The sequence below is a fragment of the Mizuhopecten yessoensis genome, unplaced genomic scaffold (assembly GCF_002113885.1).
Source record: "Mizuhopecten yessoensis strain PY_sf001 unplaced genomic scaffold, ASM211388v2 scaffold715523, whole genome shotgun sequence".
NCBI lineage: Eukaryota > Metazoa > Mollusca > Bivalvia > Pectinida > Pectinidae > Mizuhopecten > Mizuhopecten yessoensis.
In genome coordinates, this window is record NW_018479659.1 from 4900 (window position 1) to 19899 (window position 15000).

Below are 15000 nucleotides of genomic sequence, written 5' to 3' on the forward strand. Positions count from 1 at the left end.
GGGCTACTGTGTCATATGACTTGGGCTACTGTGTCATATGACTTGGGCTACTGTGTCATATGACTAGGACTACTGTGTCATATGACTAGGACTACTGTGTCATATGACTGCCGTTGACCAGGTAGCTACATACGTTAGAACGACCGCCTTGAGTTCAGAGGTCTAGGTGAACAACTAGAATCATTCTACTTGTACTTTTTAATGGTTACGATGTATTTGCTCTTGGTCATAACTTATCTTATTTGTTTTTTTTTATTTCGAGTTACGGTATTGTTGATAATTTGAAATTCACTGGTGTTTTCAAACAGTCTGGCCTCGTTACTTTATAATCTTACGGTGTTTGACATAGAAACACAGAACACTGTTCTTGACTTTTGTTAATTGTTTGTGTTGGTTTTTTCCATGGAAAGTTCTGCGTTTTATGAGGAAGAAAAATACTTCACCTTTTCGTCTTTCCTCAGCATAATTTGATTACCAACAGGAATAAAAATTGAAATAGAAAACCGGTATTGTTTACAAGAATGTATATCCCATTCAATAAAAAAACACATGCGTCAGTGTTTTTATTAGCAGTGGTAATGATTTGCAGATGTGAAGTTTAGGGTTTTCCTACAAATGCCAACATCCATATGAATCTTTGAAATGAGATATACAAAGCCATACCTAAAAGCTGACAGTGCAAAAAGTTAAAAACCTTTGAATTGAGATTTGAAAAACAAAAGTATATATTTCTGGTTTTGAGATCTTCCCCATAGACTATCTCTTCCGGCTATCGTTTCTAAGGAAGCGCCGACATTTTAGTTACGACATCCGGAAGAGATTGTCAATGAGGAAGATTTCAAAACCAGAAACAAATACAATTGAAAGCTTTTTAACTTGTACTGTTAGTTTTAACAATTAAAACAGACATTTTTATAAAAACAGACATTTTCATGATTTTTTTTGTATTTATGCATGGTTGTTTATACACAGATTTATTCTGACTGGAGGAAATTGTACAATTTCCTCTGCTGTCAGCTCAATTATAAAAGTTAGAATAGTACATATAGTTGGTTAAACATATTAATAACATGATTTCTGAGTATTTTTTGCGAGTCCATTACAGATAGCTGCACAGTTCCATAGAGAACAGATGTTCAATGATAAGTAATTATGTTACAGTAACATTGTGAATTGAATGAGTGTGGTTCAAAAATAAAAATGTTGGTACGTATATGGGTGTCTCTTGTATATCGCAATTTTTAAATGTTCAAATGTGATATTTTCGTTAAAGTTCAATCAATGAACATTAGTATGTGTGAATTTGATGGCTTCCCTGTGGTTATACACACGTGGTTGGTTCTTCCAATGACGGTCAATGCTATGTTCAAATGCTCGGACTGTTCGTGACATTACGACCTCCGATGGCAGGCCGTTCCATATATCCACGGTTCGATGAAGGAATGAATGTTTCCGGATATTCAGGCTTGTTCTTTGTTTGAATAGTTTGAGTTCGTGTCCTCTGGTGGTGGTGGTGGTGGTGGTGGTGTTCTTGTTAGGTGTGATGAAAGTCGACACCTCGGGATCATACTTCTCGGTCATGATTTTGTGTAGTTCTATCTGTCTCCTCTGGCTCTTCGATATGCCAATGTTGGTAATTTCAGGCGTTGCAGTCTCTCGGGGTAGGATAGATTAGTCATTCCGGGTATTAGCTTGGTAGCTCTCCTTTGTACATTTTCTATCAATTCTATCTGTTCAATGAGATGGGGGCTCCAGACTTGGTTGGCATACTCTAGATGTGGTCTCACGAGTCCTTTGTATAAAGCTGTGAATGTTGTCAGATCCATGTATTCCATAGTACGCCTTATTACACCCATTATAGAGTTGGCTTTGTTGATTTTTTCAGATATATGTACATTAAATGCTAATTTATTGTCAATGGTGACTCCAATATCTTTCTCATGTTCTGTTTAGGGAAGTTCCTTTCCATCATCTAGGTTGTAGGTGAAGTTGTCAATATCACTGTTGCCAATTCACATTGCTTTGCATTTGTCTGGGTGGAAAAATAGAAGCCACTTTTTGCTCCATGATTGAGCTTTCAGCAGGTCTTCCTGTAGGCCCTCGCAATCTTGGGTGTTAAATATAGCACGGTAGAATTGTGTGTCATCTGCGAAAAGGTATGTGTTGGTTTCCGTACTTGTTATATTCGGGAAGTCATTTATGTACAGGACAAATAGGACTGGTCCTAGGACGGATCCTTGTGGAATACCACTGCTCACCTCCTTCCAACATGACGTGTCTCCATTTATTGTTACGCGTTGTTTGCGATTCAGAAGAAAGGCCTTAATACAGCTCGTGATTTTACCCGTAAATCCGTACATGCTCATTTTATGGACGAGTCGGTGGGGAAGGACCTTGTCAAATGCTTTCATAAAGTCACAGTACAGCACATCAATGCACCCTCCTGCATCAAGAATTTTCATCCAGTGGTCAATTACTTGAATTGATTGTAATACGGTGGATCTTCCTTGGATAAACCCAAATTGTTTCTTGCTGAATAATTTATTGTTTCTCTTACAATCGTTTCTAATACTTTGCAACATATACGCGTTTAACTGATGGGTCTATAGTTACTGGCCGATTTTCGATCGCCCTTCTTGAAAATGACGGTGACACTTGCTTGTCTCCATTCTTCGGGAACGGTTCCATTGTGTATTGAAGTGTTAAATATAATTGACAATGGCAGACAAATAGCAGAGCTTAGTTCCTTTAGCACTCACGGGTGAAGGTTGTGTGGGCCTGGGGACTTTGATGTTTTGAGCTTTTCCAATGTTTTGAATACAATATTGGGGTTTATCATTATATTATCTATTGTTTCATCTGTTATACGGTCAATCTGGGGCATGTTCTCCTCTGTTTCATTCGTAAATACTGATGTGAAGAAATTGGCCAACACCTCAGCTTTTTCTTTGTCGGTTGTTGTGACTTGCTGATCTTGTCCGGTATATAAATCTGATACTTTGGTTCGTGTTTTGGTTTTAGATTGAACATAGTTCCAGAACTTTTTTAGGGTTGTTTTTAACTTCCATAGCGATTTGTTTTTCGTGAGATCTTGTTGCCTTTCTAGTCATTGTTCTTCCTTGGTTCCGTATATGGCAATATTCATTGTATAATTCTTCACTTCTTGTGTTTAAGTATCTAGTCCATAGCCGTTGTTTACGCTTTATTTTTGTAAGTGTTTTACTGTCTAGTGGGATCACCTGACGTTTTTTCTGATGGGCGTTGGTCGATCTTTTCTACACCACATCTCATTTCTCTAGTCTTAATAATAATACAGTAAGTATACTTACAGGTATTTCTAAACATTTTCTTCGGTTGGTTAATATGGATTGTGAAAAGATTCATGTGCCACAACCGTTAAATGTTTTGTGTTACGTTTCGATGACTAGTACTAGTACAACGTGTAGCCGAATCGAGTCATTTCGGTACATCTATAGTACCAACTAATTGTACATACGCTTAGAGCGTAGCCGTATCGACATCGATTTGCGAAGACAACTCGTACATATTTTACACATTTGAATACATAAAATTCACTGGTCATTTGTCTGATGTAGGTGACAATGTACATTCTATACTAGTCATCGAAACGTCACATATTAACACTAATTGGTTGTGCTACATTAATCTTTTCACAATATACACTTTCAGATTTGAACAGAGTAACCTACCTTAAAAGCTCCTATCCCAAAAAGTACAAACGAGAGGTTTCCGTCCATTTTGTTTGCATTATAAGAATATATACCCCTAAATCATCATTAAGTTAATGTAACATTATCAGTGCTTATGAGTATTTAGAGCTTCAATGAAGTTTGCTGAATCATTAGACTAATGAAATTTTGATAAAACAAAAAGGATAATTATTGCTTACTGAATCGGGTTCTGAGTAAATACCAAATAGCAGGATGTTTTAATAGACGTTTTCGGTCAACCAATAGATTTCATTTCAACAAATTTATTTTCAAATGGATTAGACAACAGGTAAGCCTATATAAGTCCTCTCCAATAGGTACCACATATTCACAAGCCAAAGCGAATAAAGTAAATAATAGATATCATAGCATAGGTCAACCAATAAATAAGGTAGTCAAGGTGGTTTTTTTGACAGCGGCGATACAATTGACGGTGTACAGAAATAATGATGGCGTAATTTATCAGGGTATAATAAAGATGTGTCCCAGGCCTTAGTTTCGTAGCTTTCCACTAGGGCTGCGCTCACAAATTTTCACTGTGAACCGGATCTTTGATGACCTACTTCTCTGTGACTGGAAAGATAGATTTATATATATACGTTTGCCATGCGATGATTGAAGTACTTGTATGCATGTTGTTCTGTTTTGTAGTGAGATCGTGCTTCCAGTAGTACCTTTTTCGCTACAGCACAGATACTGCAAAAACCGCCCAAGAACATTTTATACCGGGTTTTAGCCGCATTGTAGACATAATAAAACACTTTCTGAGAATATTTTATGCTGCGACAACTTTACGATCAAACCCCGGTCGTCTGTTTGGAAGACTGGTTTATGAACTGCTCGGCCAAATCTGACTATTTCCAAACCGCCCAGAATCTGTTATATGATAATCCCATGTGTACATGTGGCCATATGCATGTATACGAGTGCTCGGTTGGTGCAGTGGATAGCGCACTTGCCTTTCACCAAGGCGGCCGGGGTTCGACTCCCCGATCGGACGTGAAAAGGTTGGGGTCACCTGCCCAACCACGTGGGGGGTTTTCCGGGTACTCCGGTTTCCTCCCACACTAAGATTCTCACGAACTAACATCCGGGCCAACAAGAGTGATTTATATAAGTTGAAATAATTTGTTTCATAATTGTTGTAAAACAAATACAGTTTGTAAAAATGTATACATTTACCATCATATCACATTACAACTGCATAATCGTAACATGTTCAGATGGTATTCTTATAGGCTATGAATGCCCCGAGTCAATTGCTGACGTCATAATTGTTACGTTGGGCAGATGTCTGTCTTATTATTTGAACAAGGATGTAAGATAAATACATTATTTGAACTAAATGCTGAATAAAATAATGTAATTCAATTTTCGATGAGATAAATTATCTACAAAAAAGGTCAATATTATTTGCTTTAAACCGGCATGCATCATAGGCAATATGAATGCCAACTGAAAGCTGTTTAATGCTCAAAATGTCTTAGCGTCTACAACAAATTGCAAGAAAAATTCAAATATTGCAGAAAAATGTTCAGATGAATGGTATTGTTAAATCAATAATCTCCTTTGATGAAAAAGCTTATTTTACACCTTAATTTTTAAAAGTTTGTCAGTTGTGTGTCAATGGTTCATGTTATTATGTTGAATACTAATATATATTAAGGATCCTCCTACCATTAGCAAATACTGAAACTATGCAAAGCAAACGCATTTTTCTGGCATGGCTGTTGTTTTGATAAATCATTTGTGAAAAGAAAAGTATACCATACAGGACTTTTATGAAACAATAATAGAGACAAAATAAACAATTATTATTCAACAACAGCTTTCTACTTGTAAAACATCCCAGTCGGGCAAGACCTGGGTCCGTATTCATGAAAGCGTTTTCATGCTCAAGCATTATTAAGTGCTCAAACCAACTTTCTTGTAAGTCGCTTAAATCATGTCAAACGATCAAAACGTCAAATGTAATTATTTAAAACATTTTTTTCGGATTTAAGTCTCTCTTCAATGCTTTCCCAAAACATTGACAAACAAGATTTTCTTATAAATTTATAGCAGGAACAAGAAATTCGAAACTCGAGCACAAAATCCATACTTGAGCACGAGAACGGTTTCATGAATACGGGATCAGGAAACGAACCCTGGTGGTTGTGATATTGTTAAACTGTAGCTCAACCCGACTGAGCTACCTTGTCAACATGGACCATTCGCGCTACAGTTATATATAATACCAAATAAAGGGGAGGTAAATGTATATACGAAAATCAACAGTGCAGTGGGACATGGTTCCTTAATAAACTCGGCATTTATTCTATTTATAGCTACTACGACTACGCCTGCCCCAAGTGTCTGCGACCCAGGCTGGATCTCATCTCCAGAAAAGTGCTACTATGTGTCCACAACGGCCGAAAAAACGAACTGGAGTAGGGCAGTCGTGAGTTTTATTTATTTTCATTATTTAAATAACAACTGTTTTTTTTAGAAAAGGTTATATATTACGAAACAAGTGAATATTTTGCCTAATTCTCAATGGTAGAAATTTAGGGTTTATAAAATCTATTGACTGTAACTGAACAAGATCAGGTTTTCTCATTCGAGGGCTAAGATTCTGTAACCGTGGATGGGATGTTACAGAATCTGAGACTGAGACAGAGATACCCAATCTTACACAGTTACAGGTAATTGATTTTGTTTCTCGCACCTTTAAGATCGAAAAAAACCTATTCAATTTAGGGGCCTCAAATAAATATGGCTTCTACACAACTAAAGCTACATTTGAATGCATCCGCATAAAAATGTTGTCCGTCAGATGGAGATTTTTTTATCTACATCATCAGTTATCTATCAATATTACAACAATACATGTAACGACAGAACGGACGATTTATAATGCAAATTGTCAAAGTCAAGCCGTTAATGCGTGGATGAATACATCGTTATGTGGAAATTCCGCGAAATGTCACATAAAGGAATCTAGCACGGGGTGTAACTTGGGATATCTCCATCTGAGATGCGAGAAACAGTTATATAGTACAAAACCATCTAATGTTTTGCCTTTTTCCCCAATGGTTTTTTTTTCCGAGATCAGGATATTTATTACAAAAGAAATTATGTTTTGGCTGTTTCCCCAATAGTAACACGAGAAGTGATGACGTCGAATACTACGGTATTTGCATTCTAACTTCGGATTAACTGAAATTGCTCAGCGGTAAAATTGCAACGCCATGTTTTGTTTTGGGCAAAATCATTTTCTTCTTTTTATCAGAAATGAAAAAAAGATTGATTAACCATGGTCTTATTAGTATCGTCTGTGTTTTGGAAGAAAATTAGAAGTAATAAGTAGGATTGTTTATGGGGTAATACGTTTATATCGAAGGTGAAAAAGAAAAGTGTGTGTCCCTGTGCATAAACAGCTGAGTGGAATTAAAATAATCCCTAAAATAATCCTGGTTATTCTTCAAAATAATTCACTATAAAAATCCTTAAAACGAAGTAAAGTTGGAGGCGCCATTTTCTTATAAAATAATTTTGCTTCCGCGATCTTGCTAAAATTAATCACTTACGTAATGTTCTACACAGTGACAGGAACATTGGTTTTTGATTACAGACTTACCAACATTATTCCGACAGATATTTTCTTTCTTGATATATTGGTTTAGAAATAAAATTGGTATGAATAAATAAATGAAAGAAAAAAGGCGGGGCCAAAAAGAAAATCTTAACTTTTATTTCATTTCAATAGATATGTATTCAATTATTCAATAACTTAAAAAAGAATTGCATGCTAAAACACAAAAAAATCAAGGCCTTGGCAACATAAACATTACGCCGGTACAGTGTTATAAACACATAACGCATGACTTACACGACGTACATGTATGTCTTGATTTTTGTTTTTGCAGAAGACATTTGAATATTAAAGTCTCATATATACTATGAAATATGTTGAATGTGTGAATAATGTATGATGTCAATTTCAATGTTTTATAATAATTCTCTCAGGAGCGGTGCACCGCCAAGGGTTCGAACCTGGTTGAGATCCAAACAGACGAAGAAGCTTCATTCATATTGAGAAACATGCCGAGTGGTGTTGGTGAGTAGTAAACATTAATATCATTAGTTATTAAACCTCGTACATATTATAATTAATAATCTAAATCTGAATTTACTCATGAAATCAGAATTTAAATGTGACGTAATAAAAAAGCCATATGAGTGCTAGATTGCTGAAACTAGTAACAAACATGCTTTAACAAAGTGTGTAAGTAGGTAGCTATACAATTAATGTCAATGCATCCTGTACTTGATATATCAACACAAAATAGGATCTGTCTAATTCAAGAATGTCAAATGAAGATAATCACGTACTTTTAAAGCAGACAGTACAAGTTAAGAAGATTTGAGATATTGAAAAATAAATAATTATCATCATCATCATCATCATCATCATCATCATCATCATCATCATCATCATCATCATCATCATCATCATCATCAACACCATCATCAACACCATCATCATCATCATCATCATCATCATCATCATCATCATTATCATCATCATCATCATCATCATCATCATCATCATCATCATCATCATTTTGTCGTCGATCTTTTTAGACTCCTCTCCTAACATCAGGCGTTTTCACAAATGATGATGATGATGATGATGATGATGATGATGATGATGATGATGTAATGATGATGATGATGATGATTATGATGATGCTGATGACGATGACGACGACGATGACGATGCTGATTATTATTATTATTATAATAATCGTTCAAACTGTTTCGTTCAAATGTTTGTCATCATTATCATCATCATCATCATCATGATTTATTTAATGATGATGAAAATTTGAGGTCAAAACCCCATGCATAACTGCTGCTTTTGTTTGATGTATTGCAATATATTTCACTTAACACTTTCAGCCTAAACGTAATTATTTGTTGGTTATGATAGATGTCACTTCACACTTTCAGATAGCTCGGACATTATATATACGGGACGGAAGAGCAACAACAGAAATGAATGGGTTTTTGTCAGCAATGACAAGATGGTCGACACATCGGTGAGATCATGGGGTAGTGGGGAACCTGACGGTGGATCCCAGAAGTGCGGATGTACCCGGCAGTCAGACGATCTCGATATGCTGGATTGCTACTGTACCGGATATAACCTCTTCTATATCTGCGAGATTGTACGCTAGTCGTGATGAAACGGTATTCACTCAATTGCTGTCATAATTGTTTTGAAAATAAAATAAAATACCGAGTGCCTTTATTTTAATTCGAAATTGTTAGAACTAGGGCAAAATATGGACAACGGAAAAATCTTTATAGCGATCCTTGAAAAAGTATAATACGACCAGGTGTACCGGAAGGGTAAGCGTATTCTGATTCATCGACGGCACTTGCCATATAAATGTAGGCTAAATTTATCACAGAACCAGCAGTCTAGTTGTCATACGAGAAATAAAAACAAAATATTAAAATAAATCCCACCCACATACATTCATTTTTACATAATAATTATAATATTTGATTTTTGTTTTACCAATTTACTGTTTAACTATACATTTGAGGGACTACACAGTTCTCGTATTAGGCTATTATACTCTCAGTGGTGATCTCTAACTGACCCGAGGACACCATAATGTCCCAATCAAATGATACTGGCAGTGTCTACATGATTCCTATGTAAAACCTCGATATAGTGCCCCTCGTTTCATTTACCACCTCGTTTACCGCCAACATATTTTAAAGCCATTTTTCTGTTTTCTTAAGAATTCCTTAAGCAATGGATCACACCCATGTTAAATTCTTTTTCTCCCATACTCGAAATAAGCATGCCAGTGTTAATACATTAAATGCGTTCATAAGCTTGTATTCAATGGCAGGCGGGCATGAATACAATAATGTTAATTTCATACGGGTTATGAACACTGAACATAAAATCAGAAATCCATTTGAAGCACAAAGTTAATAGTTTTTTTTATTTGATGTCTTACAACTATAATGTACCAGTCAATATCACTTATAAGTACAAAAATATATCGTTGAGCAGTCAACACAACTTATCTTTTTCTAACGCCGACAATACAATCAAAGGTTAGAGTTCAAGTATGCAAATATGTGTCATGACGGCATGTAGGCTGTATTCTTCACTGGCGAATTCATGTCTTTCGTGATCAAGTATGGGATAACAATACGTCTCAAATATGGCTACAAGGGAATGTAATGCCTTGGAGCGGAAGCATGACTACAAACCATCACCGTGCGCATAAACTTATTGTCTCCTTCAAATTAATTGAAAACCTAATTGTAGACAAAACCGTAATCGAACACAAACTCATTGAAGGAATTATTTACATGGATAGCGTTGATAACAGGACCAGGTGCTCCGGAATATTAAACGTTCAGCTTTTTATCGACGACACCCGTCATTGAAATAAAGGGTAAAACTCGTAATAATGTCAAGTCCTCATAGTGAGAGTTGGAGTAGTGATAACAAAACTAAAAGGCACACTCATGAGCACATTAACGAACATCGACTACACATAGCACAAGGAAAGAGAAAATCCGTAACCCCGATATCATGATGGCAAACCCAACTTTGTACATAAACTTCATCAATACGTATCTCTAGATAAATATACGAATGATCATTAGGATGACATAAACCTAATAAAATGGCAACTAGGCCTGGTACCGTTCGAATCCTAACAGAGGAAACTACAGTTGAATTTGTATATCAAATATTTATCAAAGGTAAACAACAAAAATGCGTCTTAAGTATAACGTAGAGACAGGACTCCATTAGATTAATCTACATGATGGTCTAAAATAACCACATGGTGCTTTTAGGTACAATGTCAGCCAGTTTCATCGCAATTAACTTCAACAATAACCTATAACAACTAACCTACTTCATAACACAAAATGTTCGTGGGCACTTTTCTCCGTGGTTTGAAGTAATTTAGATAATTTCGTGGTACAGACTTTAACAGTTATTTAATATACACACGAAACAGTAAAGAGTATCATTCAAATTCGTTGTGGCTCTATAGCAACCATGAAAAACCACGAATGTTTAAACTCCGCGAAGATTTAATGTTATACAGTATCTTGAAACAATAGATAACACCCACAAATGATGCACTTGACAACAACTGGTAGGTATTTTCATCTATGTCGCGTAATGAAAAACCTCGAAATACTTGTCTTGGACGATGTACTGCACAACGGCTGCAATGGTTAAAACCAATCAATTATTATGATTGGCTAAATCCAATCAATGATGCTGACTGGTTGTATGCTAAATCCAATCAGTAATTGGCTAATGTCAATAAATGATGTTGATTAGTTAAGACAATCCATAACGACGATTCAACTTAAAATAGGAGGGCCATTCAATAAATTCTTCCTTCGCACAGCTCCCGTTCGAACGGGCAATTACATAGTTAAGCGCAGTGTGCAGACTTCAAGAGCATTTAAAGAACAATGCACTTGCAACATTTTGACATCATCTTACTAGAATTGAACAATCTATTCTGTGTTGAATGGTACGCATTCGGGACTAACGGCTACTTTTTGTGCTGAAATGAAGATTGAGTCAAAGTCTAATTACTGGGTCTACTATTTTGAAACCAAAAGGCACATTAGCACCGGGCTAATTCACGACAATGCTTCATCCCATAAAAGCAATATTGTACAGGTATTTTGAAGAAAGAGAATGTAATACAGATTGACTACCAACCCTGTTCACAAGATCAACGTCACTGTGAATTCTTTCTGGTTCATTTACTAACGAAAATGCCAAACTTTATACAACATACATGTGATTCCTGACACTAATGACAGAATTTATTGAATGGCACGCGTATTGAAAAAAAAATGCATGATACTTAATAATTAGAAAGACAAAAAAAGTAAACCACTTTTCGACAAAAAATAAGCATTGTCAACAAATGAACTAGTCCTAGGACTACAGAGATGCAAAACTTTGCAATACTAGCAAATATGTTTATACAAGAGTGCGTCAAAATAACACACGTGTTACAATGTATGATTTTAAAATAAATCAGCCCAATCTATAATACATCCTTGAGAATAAACCGAGCGGTTCCCGAAATTCGTCATCGAATTCATTCGCAGTAAAGTATTGTTTATCACGATAAACGTGTTTGTCAAAATAACTTTCAGCACAAGACATAGTTAGCCCTTGAGAATTGAACTGCACGCTCTTCCGAAATTCTCCGTAGAGTTCAGCCGATGTGAGGCGCGATTGTGTTACCTTCATTTCATATCAAATGTATGCGTAACAATGGTGTTACAATAATAATAATGATTATAATATACAACATTTGAAACAGTGTCCTATCTAGATAGAATAAGCCACTAAAGCGCTTTACACTACATAGATATAAATATACAATCAATACAATTAACATATACATTAATCAATACAATTTGAGGAATTCGCAGGAGCTGCCTTATCAGGCGCTAACTACTAGTCATGTACAACCTGGCTAATATCTCCCTATATGTGTATGCCTGTGTGTGTGCTGGAGGTGTATTGTGTATTGTTTTTAAGAATTCGCCCGGTAGATAACGGCAATAAAAAATGGACTCCGGTTAAGTGAAAGATATTGACGATCTTTATTCTAGAAACAAAGACCTGAAATTGCCAATCCATGAACGTAAGGTATCTCTCACCTCTGGTGTTCTGAAACAATAAATGAAAGGATTGAAAGCCGAGTTCAGACACGATAGGGTTGTTAACACGTGTCGTGTTGTCCGGCTTGTTTAACAAATCCTAAGTTCAGCGGGGTAACACAGAGGACAAAGATAGTAATAATCATTGTGATGGTTACGGTGCTTTTCGTTTCCGCGGTCATCTTAGCACTGTGGTTCTCCTGAGTACGATCAACTTGAACGCATTGATTTACTGAACGCAATACCTGCATGTTTGTTGGTACAACTTGTTGCAATTTACGTCTATGTCGCTGCAAGATCACAATCATCAATGTGCAACTTGCTATGGTAAAACATTCTATACAAATGGCAAACACGCCAGCTATAGTGCTGAACAAATCGAAATTATTGCAAAATATAGTGTCAAGCTTACAAATAATGTTATGCTGTTGTGGGTTACCAAGGCCAAAGAACGTGAAACATGTTAACACTAGTGTTAGTAGAACCATACTCCCGATGATCTTAAATAGTCTGTATTCGTATTTTGATGTGAACCTCCATGACGGTTTTAGAAGTAAGCAAACTCTGTCAATGCAAATAACGCTTACTTGACCAACAGAGTTTAAGTAGGCGAGCGTAAAGAACATCATTCTTGCGTGACAAGACCAATAACTGATTTTAACATTAGGTTTGATAAATGTTATTAGAATTGGAAACAAGGAGACTCCAGCTAGAATGTCTGTTATTCCCAAACTGACAAGATGCATATTCCGGAAGTTGTTGTTCTTAATTTTAGTAAATACGACAGCGATGATAGCCGGGATGTTCACCAAAATAGTGAGGACGCCGACAAGTATCACATTTGATGTGATCCAGGCCGGTGCTGTATCAGTGTCCGTGTTGTCTGCGCTGTGGGCGCTCGAATTCGTTGAAATGTCGCACTGTGTCGCCATCTGTAGAATGAACAAGAAAAAAGACGTCAGAAATCATCAAGAACATTATATGCAAACGTCAGTTGATGAAATAAGTTGAATATGTGTTCCTAGTTGTTTTCAGACATTCAATAAAAACAAATGTGGTGTTCCATATGTGTCAATTCATGCATTCGTTTTAAATATTCATTTCGTCTGATTTTCCCCAACTATTTTGTATCGTGCTTTTCCTGTAAATAAATTTTCTGGTATTAAAAACGGATGCTAAAATAATTTATTTCAATATACATCATATAGGTTTTACCTGTGTCATGGCATGTACAATACATTCATAGATAAATAACCACATACCTGTATTACCTTCTAGTAAATAAAGTCGAACGGATAGCGTGAGCAATGGAATTAGTTTGACTATGAATATAAGCTTTGCAATGGGCAGACTCTGTCTTACTATCTTAGGAGGCACGGTAGTGTAGTTGTAGGACGCCGGGCTCGTGACCGAAGGGTTGCGGGTTCGAGTCACGGCACGGCACTGTCTTGTATCTTTGAGCAAGATACTTTACTCTGCTTGTTTCAGTCTACTGAGCCTTAAATGGGCATGTGGTTGGGAAGTGCTAGAATTCTAGAATGCTAGCTGTGAGCGCCATAATGGCAGCATCGGCTGTATGTTCCCCAGGGAGTTGAGAAAAATATTGGCTAGTTACAAAGGCCGTATAATAACGGATAATGATTTGTGAACCGCTTTGAGACGACCTACTAACTAGGTTGTGATAAAGCGATATACCCTAAATCCAGGTGAGTTAGACATGGTAGTAGAACAAGAGAAAGATGCTGAGCTCGAACTCTTGAAGAAACAGTTGAATGAAAACAAAGAGAGCAAGTCGATACAGAGTAAATACTTGATATTGTATTACATATCCAACCCAGATGTTGACCCAGAAGTTAGACTATATATACGAGATCATTTAAGATTTAGAAGGGTGACGCAATACCATGATGAGAATAGACATATGTATATTGATAAGATAGTTCTGATTCAGAGGCAAGTCCAGATGATGCTGAGTTACCACACCTTGACAGAATAATAAAGATATTGCGTTTGGAGAGGGAGAATTCATCAGATGAGGATGATTCCACTTTAATGGAGTTATCCAAACGTTTAAGAGATAGAAAATCTAGACTAGAGTCGCAAGAACAGGAAAGTTTAAGTAACGATATGGAGAAAGATGCTAACCTAAATGACATGAGAAGTGAAGATAGTTCAAGTTATATGTCAGTTGATGAGAAAATTTAAAGTTATTATATTTCGTATCTAACATTTTAAATAAGTTAGGCGAGATAAAATAAAGAACTCTCTCGTACCAAAAGCGCTACGGCACGTGAGATTCAATTTCTTGCCCTACAACAGAATTCTCAAAACAGAAAACAAAGAAGTGTATTAATTATTAGATTGAAAGATAAAAAAAAGTAATAATGTATACATTTTGTTTACTTTATGAAGAACTGAACGCATCAATGTTAATTCATATGATAATGAAAAAGGTCAAGTAAGCTAATCACTTTGCTGAGTTAACAAAATGGTGTCGGATAAAGCTGAGGATGGGAGAACATCTTTAGAGAAGTTTCCT

The 15000-nt window shown here is 36.2% G+C and overlaps 1 protein-coding gene across 1 annotated transcript; it reads left to right on the forward strand.

Annotated features, from left to right (window-relative positions):
- Positions 1–6008: 6008 nt before the first annotated feature.
- LOC110441118 (C-type lectin domain family 4 member A-like) lies at positions 6009–9023 on the forward strand (the record flags this gene model as incomplete). The annotated part of the gene is made up of 3 exons (XM_021484218.1): positions 6009–6171; positions 7740–7830; positions 8727–9023. Coding segments are annotated over 3 exons (481 nt in total), but the record flags the coding sequence as incomplete, so codon positions are not given.
- Between the last annotated feature and the right edge of the window lie 5977 nt (positions 9024–15000).